This window comes from Globicephala melas, chromosome 19, assembly GCF_963455315.2.
Source record: "Globicephala melas chromosome 19, mGloMel1.2, whole genome shotgun sequence".
NCBI classification, from domain to species: Eukaryota; Metazoa; Chordata; class Mammalia; order Artiodactyla; family Delphinidae; genus Globicephala; species Globicephala melas.
The window spans coordinates 26417887-26434285 of record NC_083332.1 but is presented as its reverse complement, the minus strand read 5'-3'; the positions used below and the strand labels follow the sequence as shown (position 1 = coordinate 26434285).

Genomic DNA, 16399 nt, shown 5'->3' with positions numbered 1-16399 from the left:
GTCCATCAGCCACATGTAGCTGGTGAGCACTTAACAATGCAGCCAGTCTACATTGAAATGTGCTATAATTACAAAAATAGATCCCAGATTTCAAAGACTTGGTATGAAATAAAGAATGTAAAATATCTCATTAATAATGTTTTATATTGATTACATGTTAAAATGATACCATTTTGGATATTGTTTCAGGGCTCCCCAACACCATCCACATGATAGGTGATTTGCTAGGACCAACATACATTCGTCCTAACAGCTAAGATTATTACAGTGAAAGGATCAGTAAGGGAAAAAGATTGTCTGAATCTGGAGAAGTCCTTTCACAGGCTTCATTATGCTCTCTCCTTCCCAAGTGGGGCACACTGAGTATGTTCATTTCTCCAGCAACCAGAAAATGCAGTAAGATGTAAAATGTTTCTGCCCAGAAAAGCCCATTTAGAGATTCAGCACCCAAGGTTTTATATTGGGGGCTGTTCACATCGGCACTGTCTGCCTTGCATATACCGAAATTCTAGATTCACAGAAGGAAAGCAAGTATTTGGCATAGATGACATTGTTAACACAAACTCTAGGCACCGTGAACCACCTTATCAGTCAGGTAATAGAGGAAAGCCAAGTTCCCAGATGCCAGCTAAGGGCCAGCCTTGCACACGGACCCTTCTAAAGGTAGCAGCCTTGGTCCTGCTGCATTAACTTTTTGCACAGATATATTAGGTTAAGTAAACTATCAGCAGAATTAATTCCACCAGTTTATTTTTAAAGACTTTTAAATATGGCTACTTGTTCACATTCTTAACTCACATTATATTTATTTTGGCAGTGGTCTAAACTTATATGTAAAATTCTTCTCTAACGTGTTTTAGCTGTTTTCTCTATAAACACTAATGATTTCTCTTTAATACAAATCTGATAAGTAAACAGGTGACAAGCCTCCTTCAAGTGATATCTTTACACTAGTCACTAAAGGTCAGACTAATTGAAGGCTGCAGTAGACTTAGCTCCATATCCTAAATATAGCCTTTATTACCCAAGAAGAAAAAGAAAACCTCCCCTCCAAAAAAAGTGTGTGATCAAAATAAAGGATTTTGTGAATTTTTATAAAACAAAAGTCCCAGTTTAAGAATGTCCATTTGATAAGCACATTTGAGAGCTCCAAACAGTACATTTTTACATGCTTATCATTAATTCAAATTGTTAAACTCTTTTGTTCTCTAAAATGTTAATGATTTGTAATTATTATTAATCCATCCATGAAAATATTTCTGAGGAGGTTTATATAAATGGACTAATTCTGCATGAGAGATTCACTTCATTTCTACTCATTGTAGATTGCAGATGTGACTAAAATAGTATAACTTGGCTAAAATGAATGATATAGAATAGCAACCAGGATATGTTTGACTTCTTTCCAAGCACTGAATACTAATATATACCTCACTCTTTAAGAAAGGGAATGGTTTTAGGAAAGTAATTTCCAGGACTAGAACTGTGAAAGCAGCAGAAGATATTTTTGTTAGAATAAATCCATAGTGTGATTTTCAGTGACTTACTGCCCTACGGGTCCCCTGCAGACCTAATTGAAGGAGAGAACCATCTTTCACCATCATTGACACATCTCATCAGAAGTAGAGGGAAGCTAAAATCCTAACCCCCTCTTCTCTCCCACACCATGACCCATAGTGAGTAAAGGGGAAAGGAGAAAGTCCTCAGGCTTTAAGTAGAGAGTAGTTCATAACAGCAGTATTTTTGCTGTTATCTTTGTCCCTTATTTATAAAGACTTATAATTCAGCCATTTTATATAGTTTTGAATTGAAGCATGTCATTAGCAACCCATGTCAATAACTCATACATTGATTCTCATTATAAACAGCTATGCTTGTCCTTTGAAAATCCGTAAAGCTTAATACATTTGTAATTTTAAATATACTTCACATTTCTACAAAACGAAATCTGACAATATCAGTGCTGCTCTCTAATTGCTTTAAATAATGTGGAGAACAGTTATAAAGAACTCTATGGGGGCTTCCCTGGTGGCGCAGTGGTTGAGAGTCTGCCTGCCGATGCAGGGGACACGGGTTCGTGCCCCTGTCCGGGAAGATCCCACATGCCGCGGAGCAGCTGGGCGCGTGAGCCATGGCCGCTGAGCCTGCGCATCCGGAGCCTGTGCTCTGCAACGGGAGAGGCCACAACAGTGAGAGGCCCGCGTACCGGAAAAAAAAAAAAAAAGAACTCTATGATAAAAAACTAAGGGTATTTTCCACTCACTGTTCAATCAATAAGAAACACTGCAGAAAACCTGTCTTTTTTGCCACTTTTGGAACTATGAAGAGCCATCAAAGTACTGTCATATAATGTTCTGTTGATAAACGTTAAGAGCTGATGATAGTTTCACTCAGAAAATCAGAATACCTAGAAGCCACAGTGCTGTTTATAACTTCACTCACCCTGTCTTGAAAATAGCTTCTCTTCCCTGTATCCCCATTTGTGAACTGGATAAAATAGGTAAAATAAGAATTCAGCATGTAATATGATATAGTATATAATAGAATTATGGTATGATATATAAACAAAAAACAAAACTCCAGTTTTTAGAAATGAGGAATTCAAAAATGTTATATGTTCTCTAGGACACTTGTTCTATTTTAAAGTACACACATTTGTGTAATATGATTTTGTGATATATATGACACAACAGAAGTGGGTACACTAGCTAATTTTGTACTTGAATAAAAATCACCATACGTCTTCCTTGGCTTTTCTATCCTTAATCTAACAGCTTATGTTATGTAACTAATACTTATTGTCCTTATGATGAGCTTTGAGACCATTAAGGTTTTTTTTAAGAATTATATCAAATACGAAATTCAATGGCATATATTCCATATATCTTTACTGTTTAAAACATTTTTTTTGAAATTCCGAAGAGTGTTTTTTTTCCTTTTTGTCTGTGGTAATCCATTCATCCATCAACAGACATTTGGGTTGCTTTAACCTTTTGGCTCTTGTGTATAATGCTGCTATGAACAGCAAGTATCTGTTCGAGTCTCTGCCTTCAATTCTTAAGAGTATATACCTAGAAGGAGAATTGCTGGAGCTTATGGTAACCTATATGAATTTTTGAGGAACTGCCATACTATTTACCACAGCAGCTGCACCATTTTACATTTCTACCAGCAATGCACAAGGGTTCAGTGTCTCCACGTCTTTGCTAACATTTTCTTTTAACATTTTGAAAAAATGTACCAGGCTATGGCGCAGTGGTTGAGAATCCACCTGCCAGTACAGGGGACATGGGTTCGAGCCCTGGTCTGGGAAGATCCCACATGCCATGGAGCAACTAAGCCCGTGCGCCACAACTACTGAGCCTGCGCTCTATAGCCTGCAAGCCACAACTACTGAGCCCACAGGCCGCAGCTACTGAAGCCTGAGCGCCTAGAGCCCGTGCTCCACAAGAGAAGCCACCAAAATGAGAAGCCCGCACACCGCAAAGAAGAGTAGCCCCCGCTCGCCACAGCTAGATAAAGCCCATGCACAGCAACAAAGACCCAACACAGCCAAAAAAAAAAAATATATATATATATATATATATACCGGGCTATATACTAGTTTCATAAGAACCATGGGAAATACAGTTGACCCCTGAGTAACAGAGGTTTGAACTGTGCAAGTCCACTTATACATGGATTTTTTTCAGTAGCAAATACTACAGTACTACATGATCTATGGTTGGTTGAATCCACAGATGAGGAACTGGATATGGAGAGGCCTACTATGGGACATGAGCATCTGCACGTTTTGGTGTCTGCAGCGGGTCCTGGAACCAAGCCCCCTCAGATACCAAGGGATGACCGTATATTCATATTGTCATTACACTAAAAACAGTCTTTTGGTGCCAAAACTAAGTTCAGGTTTACATGAGTCAGCAACAGAGAATATTGGCCTTTGTCTTATTGTTTGTGTAGTACAGAGTGTGTTCACAAAAAAGCCTTTGAGGTAAGATATTGACTTTATAAGAGTAAATGTAAAATAAATCAGGATGAGTTGTAATCTGTATGCTTTCAGTTCTTAGCAACAAAGTTTCCTTTTTTCCTACAGCTCCCTGCACAGGCAGCACTTTCTTTTGCCATAGCAACATGTGCATCAATAATTCTTTAGTCTGTAATGGGGTTCAAAACTGTGCATACCCTTGGGATGAAAATCATTGTAAAGGTGAGTCTATTGGCAAAGGCCAGCCTTTTTGAGAGAGGAGTGTCCATTGCCTTTCATTAAGAAAAAATTAAAATGTCTTTTTCTACAACTGTGCTTGGCATAACTGCTTTGGCTGGAATAAACACATATAAAATAAATGTTCTCCTTAATGGATCATAGACTTCTGGGATGTGGTAAAAGTGAAGAAAAATATTTATTCTCACCAAAAGCATTTTTTTTATAGACTATGTTTTTTACCTTAAAGTTGTTCAAAAGTCAATCATGGTATTTCCTGCCCTTATTTTCTTGGTCATTTCTATTGTAAAGATACCTTATTCTCATAATAATTTAGATTGTAACCTAGAGTATTCTTATTTTTTAAATTAAATGAAAATACTATTTAATAAAAATCAACTGATGGATTCAGTCTTACAATGTAAAAACAGAATCATTATAAGGACTGCTTTTTTTATTCCATGAATTTCCTACACTATATTTCCAGTATATACTCCCTGGAAGATAAATATGGCTTGTGGTAATACTAGTTGAATGTCTACAAACTGGTTATCAAATCACTGTTTCAGTACTAAAGTTTATCTCCCTTTTATTCTCCCAAGAGTTCAATAAATATCTTACTATGGAAAGTTAATGTAATCTGATATGGGTATCTGAAGTACTTGAGAGAAAGTATTTTCAGGTAATCATTCAAAAACAGTAGACCATGATAACATACCTGAGTGGGTTAGTCAGATCATTCTCTTGCTTATGGCCATCAGTAGAAATACTATGGGTATACTCAAAACTACCATAGAACAGAAAGCTAAACTTGATAGAACAAGGGTATTTTGTTTTGGTGTTTTCTGTATTCATGTATTACTTTGATCTGCAATCTATGTATTCACGTACCTTCTGAGTAAAGAACCAAGTCCTTTTCCTTTTTAGTAGTCTGTCTAGCTGCGTTATGATTGGTTAGTTTAACCAGAAGTCGTAATGGGATTATTTTGTTTTAAAACCTAATTTTAAATTGCATTTTCTGTGTTGTATTTGAAAAAAAATACAGAAGTGTTCTGCTTTACTTAAAAATACTTTACCAATTTGTGACAGGACTCATGAACAAATTTTAAAAGCCTCATCGTTTTTCTTTCTCTTCTCTGCAGAAAAGAAAAAAGCAGGACTGTTTGAACAAATCACTAAAACTCACGGAACAATTATTGGCATTACGTCAGGGATTGTCTTGGTCCTTCTCATTATTTCTATTTTAGTACAAGTGAAACAGCCTCGAAAAAAGGTCATGGCTTGCAAAACTGCTTTTAATAAAACTGGATTCCAAGAAGTGTTTGATCCTCCTCATTATGAACTGTTTTCACTGAGAGACAAGGAGATGTCTGCGGACCTGGCCGACCTGTCGGAGGAACTGGACAGCTACCAGAAGGCGCGGTGCTCCTCCACGGCGTCGCGGTGCATCCACGACCATCACTGTGGATCGCAGGCACCCAGCATCAAACAAAGCAGGACCAACCTCAGTTCCATGGAACTTCCCTTCCGAAATGATTTTGCACAACCGCAGCCAATGAAAACATTTAATAGCACCTTCAAAAAGAGTAGCTACACTTTCAAGCAGGCACACGAGTGCCCTGAACAGGCCCTAGAAGACAGAGTAATGGAAGAGATTCCCTGTGAAATTTATGTCAGAGGGCGGGAAGATTCTGCACAAGCATCCATATCCATCGATTTTTAATCTTCTACTGAAGGTGACATTAATTATTAAGTATGTACGTATGTAGCCTACAGAGCACCCATACTGTTTTCAGCAGCCACCCCTTTTCTCCTGTCAGAGCCAGGAAGATCTTCATTTCCCATTAACCTAATGTAATGGTGAAGTTTTTATTATCTCAGGCAGTCTATATATGTTAACCCAACCTGGGAACTTATTCCATTCAGTAAAAAACAAAAAATAAGCCTCTATTGCTCAGTGTCCTACAAACAAAGCACCAGTTACATAGTAGCATTTGGAGAGATGAGGGGTGGTGTTGCGCCAGGCTCAGCTGCCTGCGGGTCTTAGCAGCAGGAAGACCGCTCCTGATTGATACAGCTCTGTCAATGTTTTGATCCCACAATAAGTTTAAAAGTAAGATTTTTCTTCACATTCCTTTTATTTTTTTCTTTTCTCTAAATTTAATTTGTTTTATAAGCCAGTAATTTTACCCTTTCAGTTTCTTATATAAGTGGTTCATGTATCACACGTATTTCAATATAGGCATTTGTTCTAGAATTTGTCAAAATATAACTAGTTACTGTGATAAGTGCCAATTAAGACACAGAGTTGTGTTTTGTCCATCTTTCTTCTTGACTAGTTTCTATACTGCTGCCTTTTAATTACTGGATCCTTAGTCTTTATTTTCTGTGATATGATTTAGCACCTTTAAGTCATATTTTGTCTTAGTTATACGAAAAAGTTTCATAATCCTGGGATGTATGCACCATTGCCAGTTATACATAAAAACTTGACATAGATTAAAATTTTTAGAAATGCTTTGAAATTTCCCAAGTTTTATTACATTCAGTGATAGCACATTCATTCCTGTGAGCAAAAAGTCATTTAATGCATTTGGGGGGAGGCCTATCATTATATTTATTTCCAGTGTTTCTCATTACTAGATCTGTGTTTTGTATTATTTTTATAAAAAGATTATTTCACTCCCTTTGTATTGGTTTATCTTGTAGGATATGGTAACCAAGGTTGTTTGAGAGTTAAAGGAAAATGCCTAAGAAACTGTATAAGCCTTTAGATTGCTTCTTACTTGGGACAGTACGTTTTTCTAGTTCTTACCAAGAATAACAATTTCCACTTTTTTTTAAACTGCACTTTTGACCTTATTTTTTTTTAATGGTATATAAACAATAATTTATAAACATGATATAAAAACTCATTGTGTTTTTTTAGACTTTTGATATTATTTGATACTGTACAAACTTTATTAAATCAAGATTAAAGAGCTACATGGCAGATTTCTTTCAATGTTTGCGTTAGTGACTTTGTATACAAATATGCTGTGATGGAACTGTACACTATAATTTATTGTAAAGACCTTGGTAATGTGTACATAAGCATTTGTTTCCTCTTGTTATTGCATCTAGTTTATGATAAATTTTTCACTGTGTGATATTTATTGTTCTAAATCACCACACAAATCTGATATTAAAATATACATTGTTACATGATTCTTCAATCATGTTATTTATGGCAATGAGATTTTCGATCTTAAGATATATATAGAAAGGAATCCATTTATTGAATTATAACTAAAAGATAAATTCTCATTTTTGATATTTTTTGTAGTTAAATTCTCAATGAAATGAGAAATTAAAGTTTCACTGGATTTCACTGATTTTTTTAAAGTATCACATCTGTATGTTTTCTCAGATTAATGAAAACTGTGACCTTAAACATGATACATGTATAATACTCCTTCAAAATGCTTATTATATCACATTTTTTATTTTTAAAAAAGTATATACCATCCAGAAGATAGGAAAGCCTACAAATAGTATTGTCTTGATTTAAGTCTTTTTAAAGTCAGCATAATTTCCTGTTTTAAAAATATAACTTGGGAAGGTAAAAAGACTTAACGAATGTAGTGTTCAATGAACTAATGAACCAGAGCCAGATTAGGTAGCTAAATTCTTTCAGTAGCTGAAAAGGCATTTTAGTAGGTAACACACCAGACAGTATTTAGTAAATCCTTAATAAAATAATAACTGTGATCTCATTCTTAATGAAAGGAAAATTATCATATTTTCTATGTAAAATTATATCCATTAAAAAAAACTATTAAATCGTCTTTAACATCTATAGTAGAAAATAATACAATATGCTTAACTAGTCACTTGTAACTGTATTTTTTTTTTTTTTTTTTTTTTAGTGGTACACGGGCCTCTCACTGTTGTGGCCCCTCCCGCTGCGGAGCGCAGGCTCCGGATGCGCAGGCCCAGCGGCCACGGCTCACGGGCCCAGCCGCTCCGCGGCATGCGGAATCCTCCCGGACCGGGGCACGAACCCGCTTCCCCTGCATCAGCAGGCGGACCCTCAACCACTGCACCACCAAGGAAGCCCCTGTATTTTTATTTTTGAAATTTGTATCTTGCTGTCTCTTAAAAGGGTATGAAGAGGCCTACAAAATACAAAGCCTTTAAAGAAGACATTTAACATTTAAAAAAGCACAGAAGTACATGATTTCAGGCAACTCAGCAAAGCTTGGACAACAAATTTGATTCTAAATTTTCTTGCTGCTAAAACAAATGAAATCTTTGTTTTTCATGGTAGAAAACTCAAACTTATCTGCAAGAGGCTAGTTTTCTCTTAAACTAAAGAAAGGAGGGTCTTCATATTGACCGACATTTCCTCATAATTTAAAGAAAATGCAAAATACAGAGAGAGGCCATAATGGTAAATCTTAACCCAGTGAAGACACATCATCTCAGTGTAGGCTAGGAACTAAAGAACCAGACGATCAATAGCTAAGCTAGCCTGAGACTGGCTTATTATTTTATGCTATTTTGAATTTTATTTTATTTTTTTATACAGCAGGTTCTTATCAGTTATCTATTTTATGCACATCAGTGTATACATGTCAATCCCAATTTCCCAGTTCATCACACCACACCACCACCCCCTCCACTTTCCCACTTTGGTGTCCATATGTTAGTTCTCTACACCTGTGAGACTGGCTTATTATTATTCATTGAACTATAGGTGGGTATTAGATCTCATTTATTTCTTAGTTAAACATTTGGCAGTATATGATATGAAGAGAAGAGAATGAAACTAATAAATTTTAGGCATTATTTCCAGAATAATGCTAATTGCTGTATATATAGTCTTTCATCTTTGAGGTAATGAGAAAACTTTGCAAATTGTTTACTAATGTGAAAGCCATAAATTTTAGTAATTTAAGAAGAAATTTAGCCATCTTGTGGAAGTTATTACACCCTTCACAGAGAATATAATACCCAGTGTTAAACATAGAACAAAAAAGGCAAATCTGGAGGAGAGAATATCTTCAATTCAGAAGCAGCATTAGGTGCACTTGTATAGCACTGTCATTTGTGACACCATTGATCCCAAATTTAACACAAGGTATTAATCCTCAAGTGCCCTCAAATTTCAGGAAACCTACTAATCCCAACATCTGAAGTGTGTAGGAATAAAGTATGATGTACCTTTTGTGAGGGGAGATGTTCACCCCAAAGGTTTAACAAAAAGCAAAGGATTTTCCACATTTCAAATCACAAAAGAGATCAAAAACACTCCTTTTATTTTGACTTGTTAATAGCTTGTGTCAGTGTCTTTGTCACTTTTCATATGATTATTAGGCATTAAAAGAACCTCCTAAATGCCTGAACATTTTTATAGTTCTGCTATTGTCTGGTGAGGACGCTTCCTTGTTTCAGGAGTGTGTCAACTGATGAACAGGATAGGAAAAGCCTAGTTGTGACTACAGGAATAATTCTCAATCAGAGAAGAGTATGCTCTCTTACAAAATGGTGTCTGCTGTATTGTTCATGATCAGAAGGAACCTTGAGATTTTGGTTTTTTTGAAGATACAAGAAAGATTATCTGCTCCAACTTTATTAATGAGAAGACTGAAGCACAGAGAAGAGAATGCAGTGCCCACATCTCAGAGCTAGTCCAGCGCCCTTTCCTTGCTTTCTGCTCTCTCCCTGCTTTAGCTGGCTATATGTTTTAAAAGCCACTCTAAACAGCAGCCCAGATGTTTCATGTAAGGCTGTCAGTTATTCTGATTTAAAATGTAATTTATTCTACAACAATTTCTTTCAAAGCATTATATTTTACTTTTTTTTTTCCTTATGTAACACTTTGTTATTCTACAATTTTGTTGCCACGATTTCTTGGCACCTGCAAATTCTACAAGACAATTACTGTGAATTCTTAATAAACAACGTTTGTTAACAATTTATATCCTTGACACTGGACAGAAAGAGCTTTCAGTGTTTTGCTTTTGTGATCTTTTTTAAATCTAAAGGGGAAAACTTATACTCTAGAAATTAAAACACTTGTGTGTGCTATATCTCTTGAATTTGGAGAATGATTTGAGTTCTGAGCTAAATAATATGACAAGCTGACCTTGGATATCTTTTTTTTAGCTTTCTGCAAAATCAGTTGTCCATGTTTTATATACCTCTACTAATAACAAACTCGTAATTCTGAATTTGCTTTTTTTAAAGCAACTTTTCCATATATTTCTGTGATTGGTTTAATGACTACAAAAGCCCAGGAAGCTAATGACTGGGGTGCATGTTTAGTATGTACTGTCTTGAGTATATTCTTTTGAAGCAATGATTTTTCTTTTAGAGGTGAACTTCCAGACCATATAAGACTTCTCATATGCTTAATACTCGATTTGATATATCACAGTAAAGAATTTGACCCTTGAACTGGGAATAAAACTTGTGTTTTGATTTCCTTGCTTGCCTCAATTTCCAAAGTCTCTAGAAGTCGCAAAGAATCCTAAATTCCTTCCCAGGCAAAGTTGGCATTTCCTATCTGATCACTTCCAAACTAAAATAATCATAGTTACGATAAAAAATAAAAGCTTCCTCAGGCTATTACACCATTTTAAGTTTTCAAATAAATCTTCAAGTGAGGAACTTAAAAAAAAAAAAAAAAGAACAAGATGGTCTTAGGTTGCCTGCAGTATCCAGGCTGCTGCCTCTGGTCACTGAAGTGGCCCTGAGATCTTCCACAGAGTGGGCTGTCAGAACACGTTGTCCTTTTGAGGTACACAGCCAAGCTTAATAAGGGTGGGTGGGTAGACCTCATGAAAGGTGTATCCTGAGGAGAAAGCAAAGAAAGCCAAAAACTCTTGAGTCTTTCAGTCACACAGATCAAGGAGCAAAAGGAGAAGAAAAGAAAGGTAGCTACCACTGGTCTGTCTCCGCAAATAGTTACAGAGCAATTTTACTTTTTGTGTTATTTAGGATCAAGAAATAGCTTTTATCTAAAAGTGGTCTCACCCTCCAAGCTTTGTCATACTCCGTAACATCTGGTGCTAGCAGGCCACTTGAGCCAGTACCTTCTTTATTGAAACATTTTGAGTACCTGCTGATTGCTAGAAGGAATTTCCATCAAAAAATCTAGGTTTTGAACATGCTTTTCAAATCTTGTTCTATTCTTCCATTGATGACATTGTCTAGGATTTGTATTAAGCTTTGTATTAAGTGGTGTTTCAGAGAAGCATTCACAAATTTTGAACCCAAAAATAGTCATGTGAATCGTAGGGGAGTTTTCTCTACCTTTGAGTAACTATCAGTCTGTTACGTGTAACGCCTCAGGAGACAATTTAGCTCTGAAAATGTGCACAAGTAACTTGCTGCAACTGACTCAAATATGTGGCCTCTGCCTGTCACATTCAGCGTCTGAAGGTAACCTTACTTTCTCAGTCATTAGTTTTTAATATAAAAAAAGAAAGAATAACGCTTTAAATAAGTGGTAGGAGGCTTCCAAGATGGCTCCCAGCAATTCCTACCTCCCAGTATTCACAATCCTCTATCATCCCCTGACCTTGAATGTGAGCTGGACCTAGTGACCTGCTTCTAATGAACAGAATACGGCAAAAAGGACACGTCTCTCCTGAGACTAGGTGACAGAAAGACTCTGTCTCCTATCTGGCTCACTATTACTCTTGTGCTTTCCTGCTCTGATGGAAGCCAGTTGCCATGTTCTGAGATGCCCTATGGAGAGGCCTATGTGACAAGAAACCAGGGTTTCCAGGCAACAGCACAGAGGCCCCCAGTACAACCACCTGCAAAGAACTGAATCCTGCCAGCAACACGTGACTGGGTCTGGAAGAGGTTCCTCCCCCCACTGGAGCCATGAGATGACCACAGACAACACCTTGATTATAGTTTGTGAGGGACCTTGAGCCACACCCAGATTACTGACTCAGAAACCCAAGATAGTATATGTTGCATTAAGCTGCTAAACTTAGGGGTAATTTGTTATGCAGCCATAGATAATACGAAGCTAGAAAAGACAGTGGCATGTCCCTGTTTCACTCCTGGGGTAAACGTATTGATGGAATCTAACACGATGTTATATGTTTGCAGAACTATCAGTGCAGTGGGCACATCTTGAACCTGGCAGCATGGAATGAGGAGAGCTAATCTTCCCCTTACATGAGTACCTGTCAGCTATTTTAGCCTCCCCAGCCACAAATAAAGACACTTAACTAAATCCGTTCTCTCTCAAGTATGGCAAAAGATACTGAAATTTGATTCTGCATTTGAAATGTAAATAAGATTACAATTAAATCCTAACTCTCTAATAGTGCCCCTTTTAAATCACTTATCAAGTCTCCTTTGAGTAAGATAAAATTATCTTAAAATGAATAAAGGATAAAATTCTATTCAAATTCTATATAGTATTCCCATAATTCAGTCAAAATCTTTCATATTTCCAATCACACTAACACTCAGTTTCCTAGACTGCAGAGCTAGTTATAGCTCTATCATTACTCCACTTGAAAAGGTGATCCTTGGGAAAGCTGATTAAGAAAGCAATAGAGCACACCCCCACCCGCAAAAAAAAGAAGGTTGAGGGGACTGCACTGAGAAATACAAATCTTTCATGTCCAGAACCACTCTACCCCCAAAATGAGAAATGTAGCCAAAACATTTCAATACAGAGATTTTTCTGTTGTGATGAAAAATAATAGATTTCCTGGAAGAGAATGCTCTTTTTTCCTTTTTTTTTTTTTTTTTTTTTTTTTTTGCTTTGCTTTGCTTTGCCTTGGTTCGCTTTGCTCTGCTTTGGTCAAAATGATCGAAAAACCAACTCTGCAGTTTTTTTTTCTGAAATTGTTTTCAGCAGCTGACTGACAGCCACAGCTACCTGCTACAAAGATAAACTGTATCTTTCATTGTATCTGTGTATAAATATTTCCTTTGAATTTGAAGCTGCTATTGCTGACATTGTTTTGCCCTGTGGGTAGAACTGTGTCCTAAATCCCTTTCTAATATGAATGCGTCAAACCTTAGCCTCTAGAAGTAGGATAGTACCTGTTGCTTTGGCAGCTCCACCTTAATACCCTGATCTCTGCAAGAGAGGCGCCGAATGAATCTCTAGTCTTCCCATCCTGCCATTTTTAATTGCTAGATGGCAGGCAGTGACTATACTGCTTGAAGCTTTACGTTGTTTTCCTGCGGGATTGGGAGAAGTGCCTGCCTTTCCACTAGGAGCCTTGTGGATAACCTCTCTGTCATTTAAAATAAGCATACCCACACATGCACTGTCCAAAAACTGTCCTCTCGTGCTATCGCTACCTTCTTTCATGAGGATCCAGTGTTTTGTTTTGTTTTCCCATTACTCACAAATGTTCACACATTTCTTAAGGAAATTCTACAACACCAAACCAGGTTCTCTGAAGAAACTCCCAAAGTTTGTCTGTGAAAATGAGGGACCTTCCCTGACCAGTGCAGGTCAGTGCTAGGCTGAGAGGTGTACAGAGAAACTGTCTATCAAAAGCTATGTCTTAAAGAATGTGCCAGGGAATGCTTCTGTTTTAAGCTGACACTTTCACCTCTCCACCCTAGAAAAACAACTCGCTTCTCTTCCCCGCATCAGATAAGCAAAGAAAGTGATTGCCCACTTTTTAATTGTAGGTTTACATAAACGCAGAATTCTAGAGCATTGATTTTTTGGGGCCATAATCCACACTTTAACACACTGAGCTGCATTTGGCGGCATGCCAGATGTGTAAAGTTGGAATTTAATGACATTTCAGTAGCAGCCCCAGAATTTAGTACAGTACCACTGTCGAATACTAATGTGCCAGTAGCAAGAAAACAAGAACAGAAACAGCTTCTTTCTCAGGTACCTTTTTTGCCTTTCTTGGAGATGGGGAAACTGAAAGCAATTAACAATTTGGTGGAAACTTCAATCTCATAAAGAAACTCCAGTCAAAAGCAGCCCATGGTAGTCGCTATGTTCGGGGAACTTTATCAGTGAACCAAAGGTAAGTTCATTTTTAATACTTTACAATGTTAATTATACTACCTATATATGAAGTTTGTGTTTTTCCTGAAGATGTTATCAAGCACTTTTACTTTCTGAAAATAATTATGGACATCAGAAGCATTGTGACTGGCATCACCATGTGATAACATCATTTCTGCTTCTTATGACTTACAAAATGGAGTTCCATTTCCTTTTAATTAGAGGGGAGAGTGAGAAAATCTAATTTTGAAAAAATGAATTTTCTTATCCTAGAGAATGGGATTTCTCGAGCTCAGCACTGTTAACATTTCGGGCCGCATGATACTTCGTTACAGGGAGACCACTTTGTGTATTGTAGGATGTTTAGCAGTGTCCCTGACCTATACTCCAGTAGCACCACCCCCATTTGTGACAGCCAAAAGTGTCTCCAGATATGGCCAAATGTCCCCTGGAGGGAGGGGTCAGAATCAGCCCAGGTAAGAACCACTGCTATAACGCGATTAAAGGGTTCCCAAAGGGCTTCCCTGGTGGCGCAGTGGTTGAGAATCTGCCTGCCAATGCAGGGGACACGGGTTCGAGCCCTGGTCTGGGAAGATCCCACATGCCGCGGAGCAACTAAGCCCGTGCGCCACAACTACTGAGCCTGCGCGTCTGGAGTCCGTGCTCCGCAACAAGAGAGGCCGCGATAGTGAGAGGCCCGTGCACCGCGATGAAGAGTAGCTCCCGCTCGCCACAACTAGAGAAAGCCCTTGCACAGCAACGAAGACCCAACACAACCAAAAATAAATAAATTAATTTAAAAAAAGGGGTTTCCAAAAAAAACACCAACCAAAAGCTGTTGAATTCTATTTTAAAGAAATACTTCAACTACTCAGCCATAAAAAAGAATGAAATTTTGCCATTTGCAATGACACGGATGGACCTGGAAGGTATTATGATTGGTGAAATAAGTCATATAGAGAAAGACAAATACTCTGTGCTATCACTTATATGTGGAATCTAAAAAATAAAGCTACTGAATAGGGACTTCCCTAGTGGCGCAGTGGTTAGGAATCCACCTGCCAATGCAGGGGACACGGGTTTGATCCCTGGTCTGGGAAGATCCCACGTGCCACGGAACAACTAAGCCCATGCTCCACAACTACTGAGCCCATGCGTCACAACTACTGAAGCCTGCACATCTAGAGCCCATGCTCCGCAACAAGAGAAGCCATCACAATGAGAAGCCCATGCACCCCAATGAAGAGTAGCCCCAGAGTGCCACAATTAGAGAAAACCCATGCACAGCAACGAAGACCCAATGCAGCCAAAAATAAATAAATAAATAAAAACTGAATATAACAAAACAGAAACAAGACCCACAGATATAGAGAGCAAACTAGTGGTTACCTGTGGGAAGAGGGATGAGGGAGGGGCATAATAGGGGTAGGGGATTAAGAGGTACAAGCTACTATGTATAAAATAAATAAGCTACAAGAATATATTGTACAGTATAGGGAATATAGCCAATATTTTATAATAACTTTAAATGGAGTATAATCTATAAAAATTTTGAATCACTATGTTGTACACATGAAACTAATATTGTAAATCCACTGTGCTTCAATTCAAAATAAAGAGGGACTTCCCTGGTGGCACAGTGGTTAAGACTCTGCACTCCCAATGCAGGGGGTGCAGGTTCAATCCCTGGTCAGGGAACTAGATCCCACATACATGCTGCAACTAAGGAGCCCTCCTGCCACAACTAAGGAGCCAGCAAGCCACAACTAAGGAGCCTGGCTGCCTCAACTAAGTAAATGCAGTTGATTTTTGTGCATTAACTTTATACACAAACTTTCTAAACTTACTTATTCTAGTGGCATTTTATAGATTCCTCTAGATTTTTTATATATGCAAACATAACATCTATGAATAAAAGCAGTTGTACATTATGTATGCATTTTATTTCTTTTTCTTGCCTTGTTACACTGGCTAGGACTGTCAGTATGATGTTAAATAGCAATGGTGAGAGTGGATATCCTTTTATTGTTTTTTTTAATTGTTATTTTATTGTTTTTCATCTCAGGGGAGAAAGCATTTAGTCTTTCACCATTTAGTATTATTTAGGTACACATTTTTCATAGATGCTTTTTATCAAGTTGAGGAAATTCCCTGTTATACCTAGTTTGCTAAGAGATTTTATTTTGTACAGGTGTTGA

General features: G+C 37.5%; 1 protein-coding gene across 3 annotated transcripts in view; it reads left to right on the top strand.

Moving 5' to 3' along the window:
- The window catches only part of NETO2 (neuropilin and tolloid like 2), a 71861-nt gene extending 61811 nt beyond the window's left edge, over positions 1–10050 (top strand). Inside the window, exons 8-10 of one of the 3 annotated variants that reach the window (XM_030833061.2) lie at positions 4094–4207; positions 5344–5937; positions 8110–10050. In XM_030833061.2, the coding sequence (XP_030688921.1) occupies positions 4094–4207; positions 5344–5924 (695 nt within the window). In that variant the 3' untranslated portion in view covers positions 5925–5937; positions 8110–10050. The other 2 variants (XM_060288712.1, XM_060288713.1) reach the window with 2 other exon arrangements.
- Positions 10051–16399: the final 6349 nt, after the last annotated feature.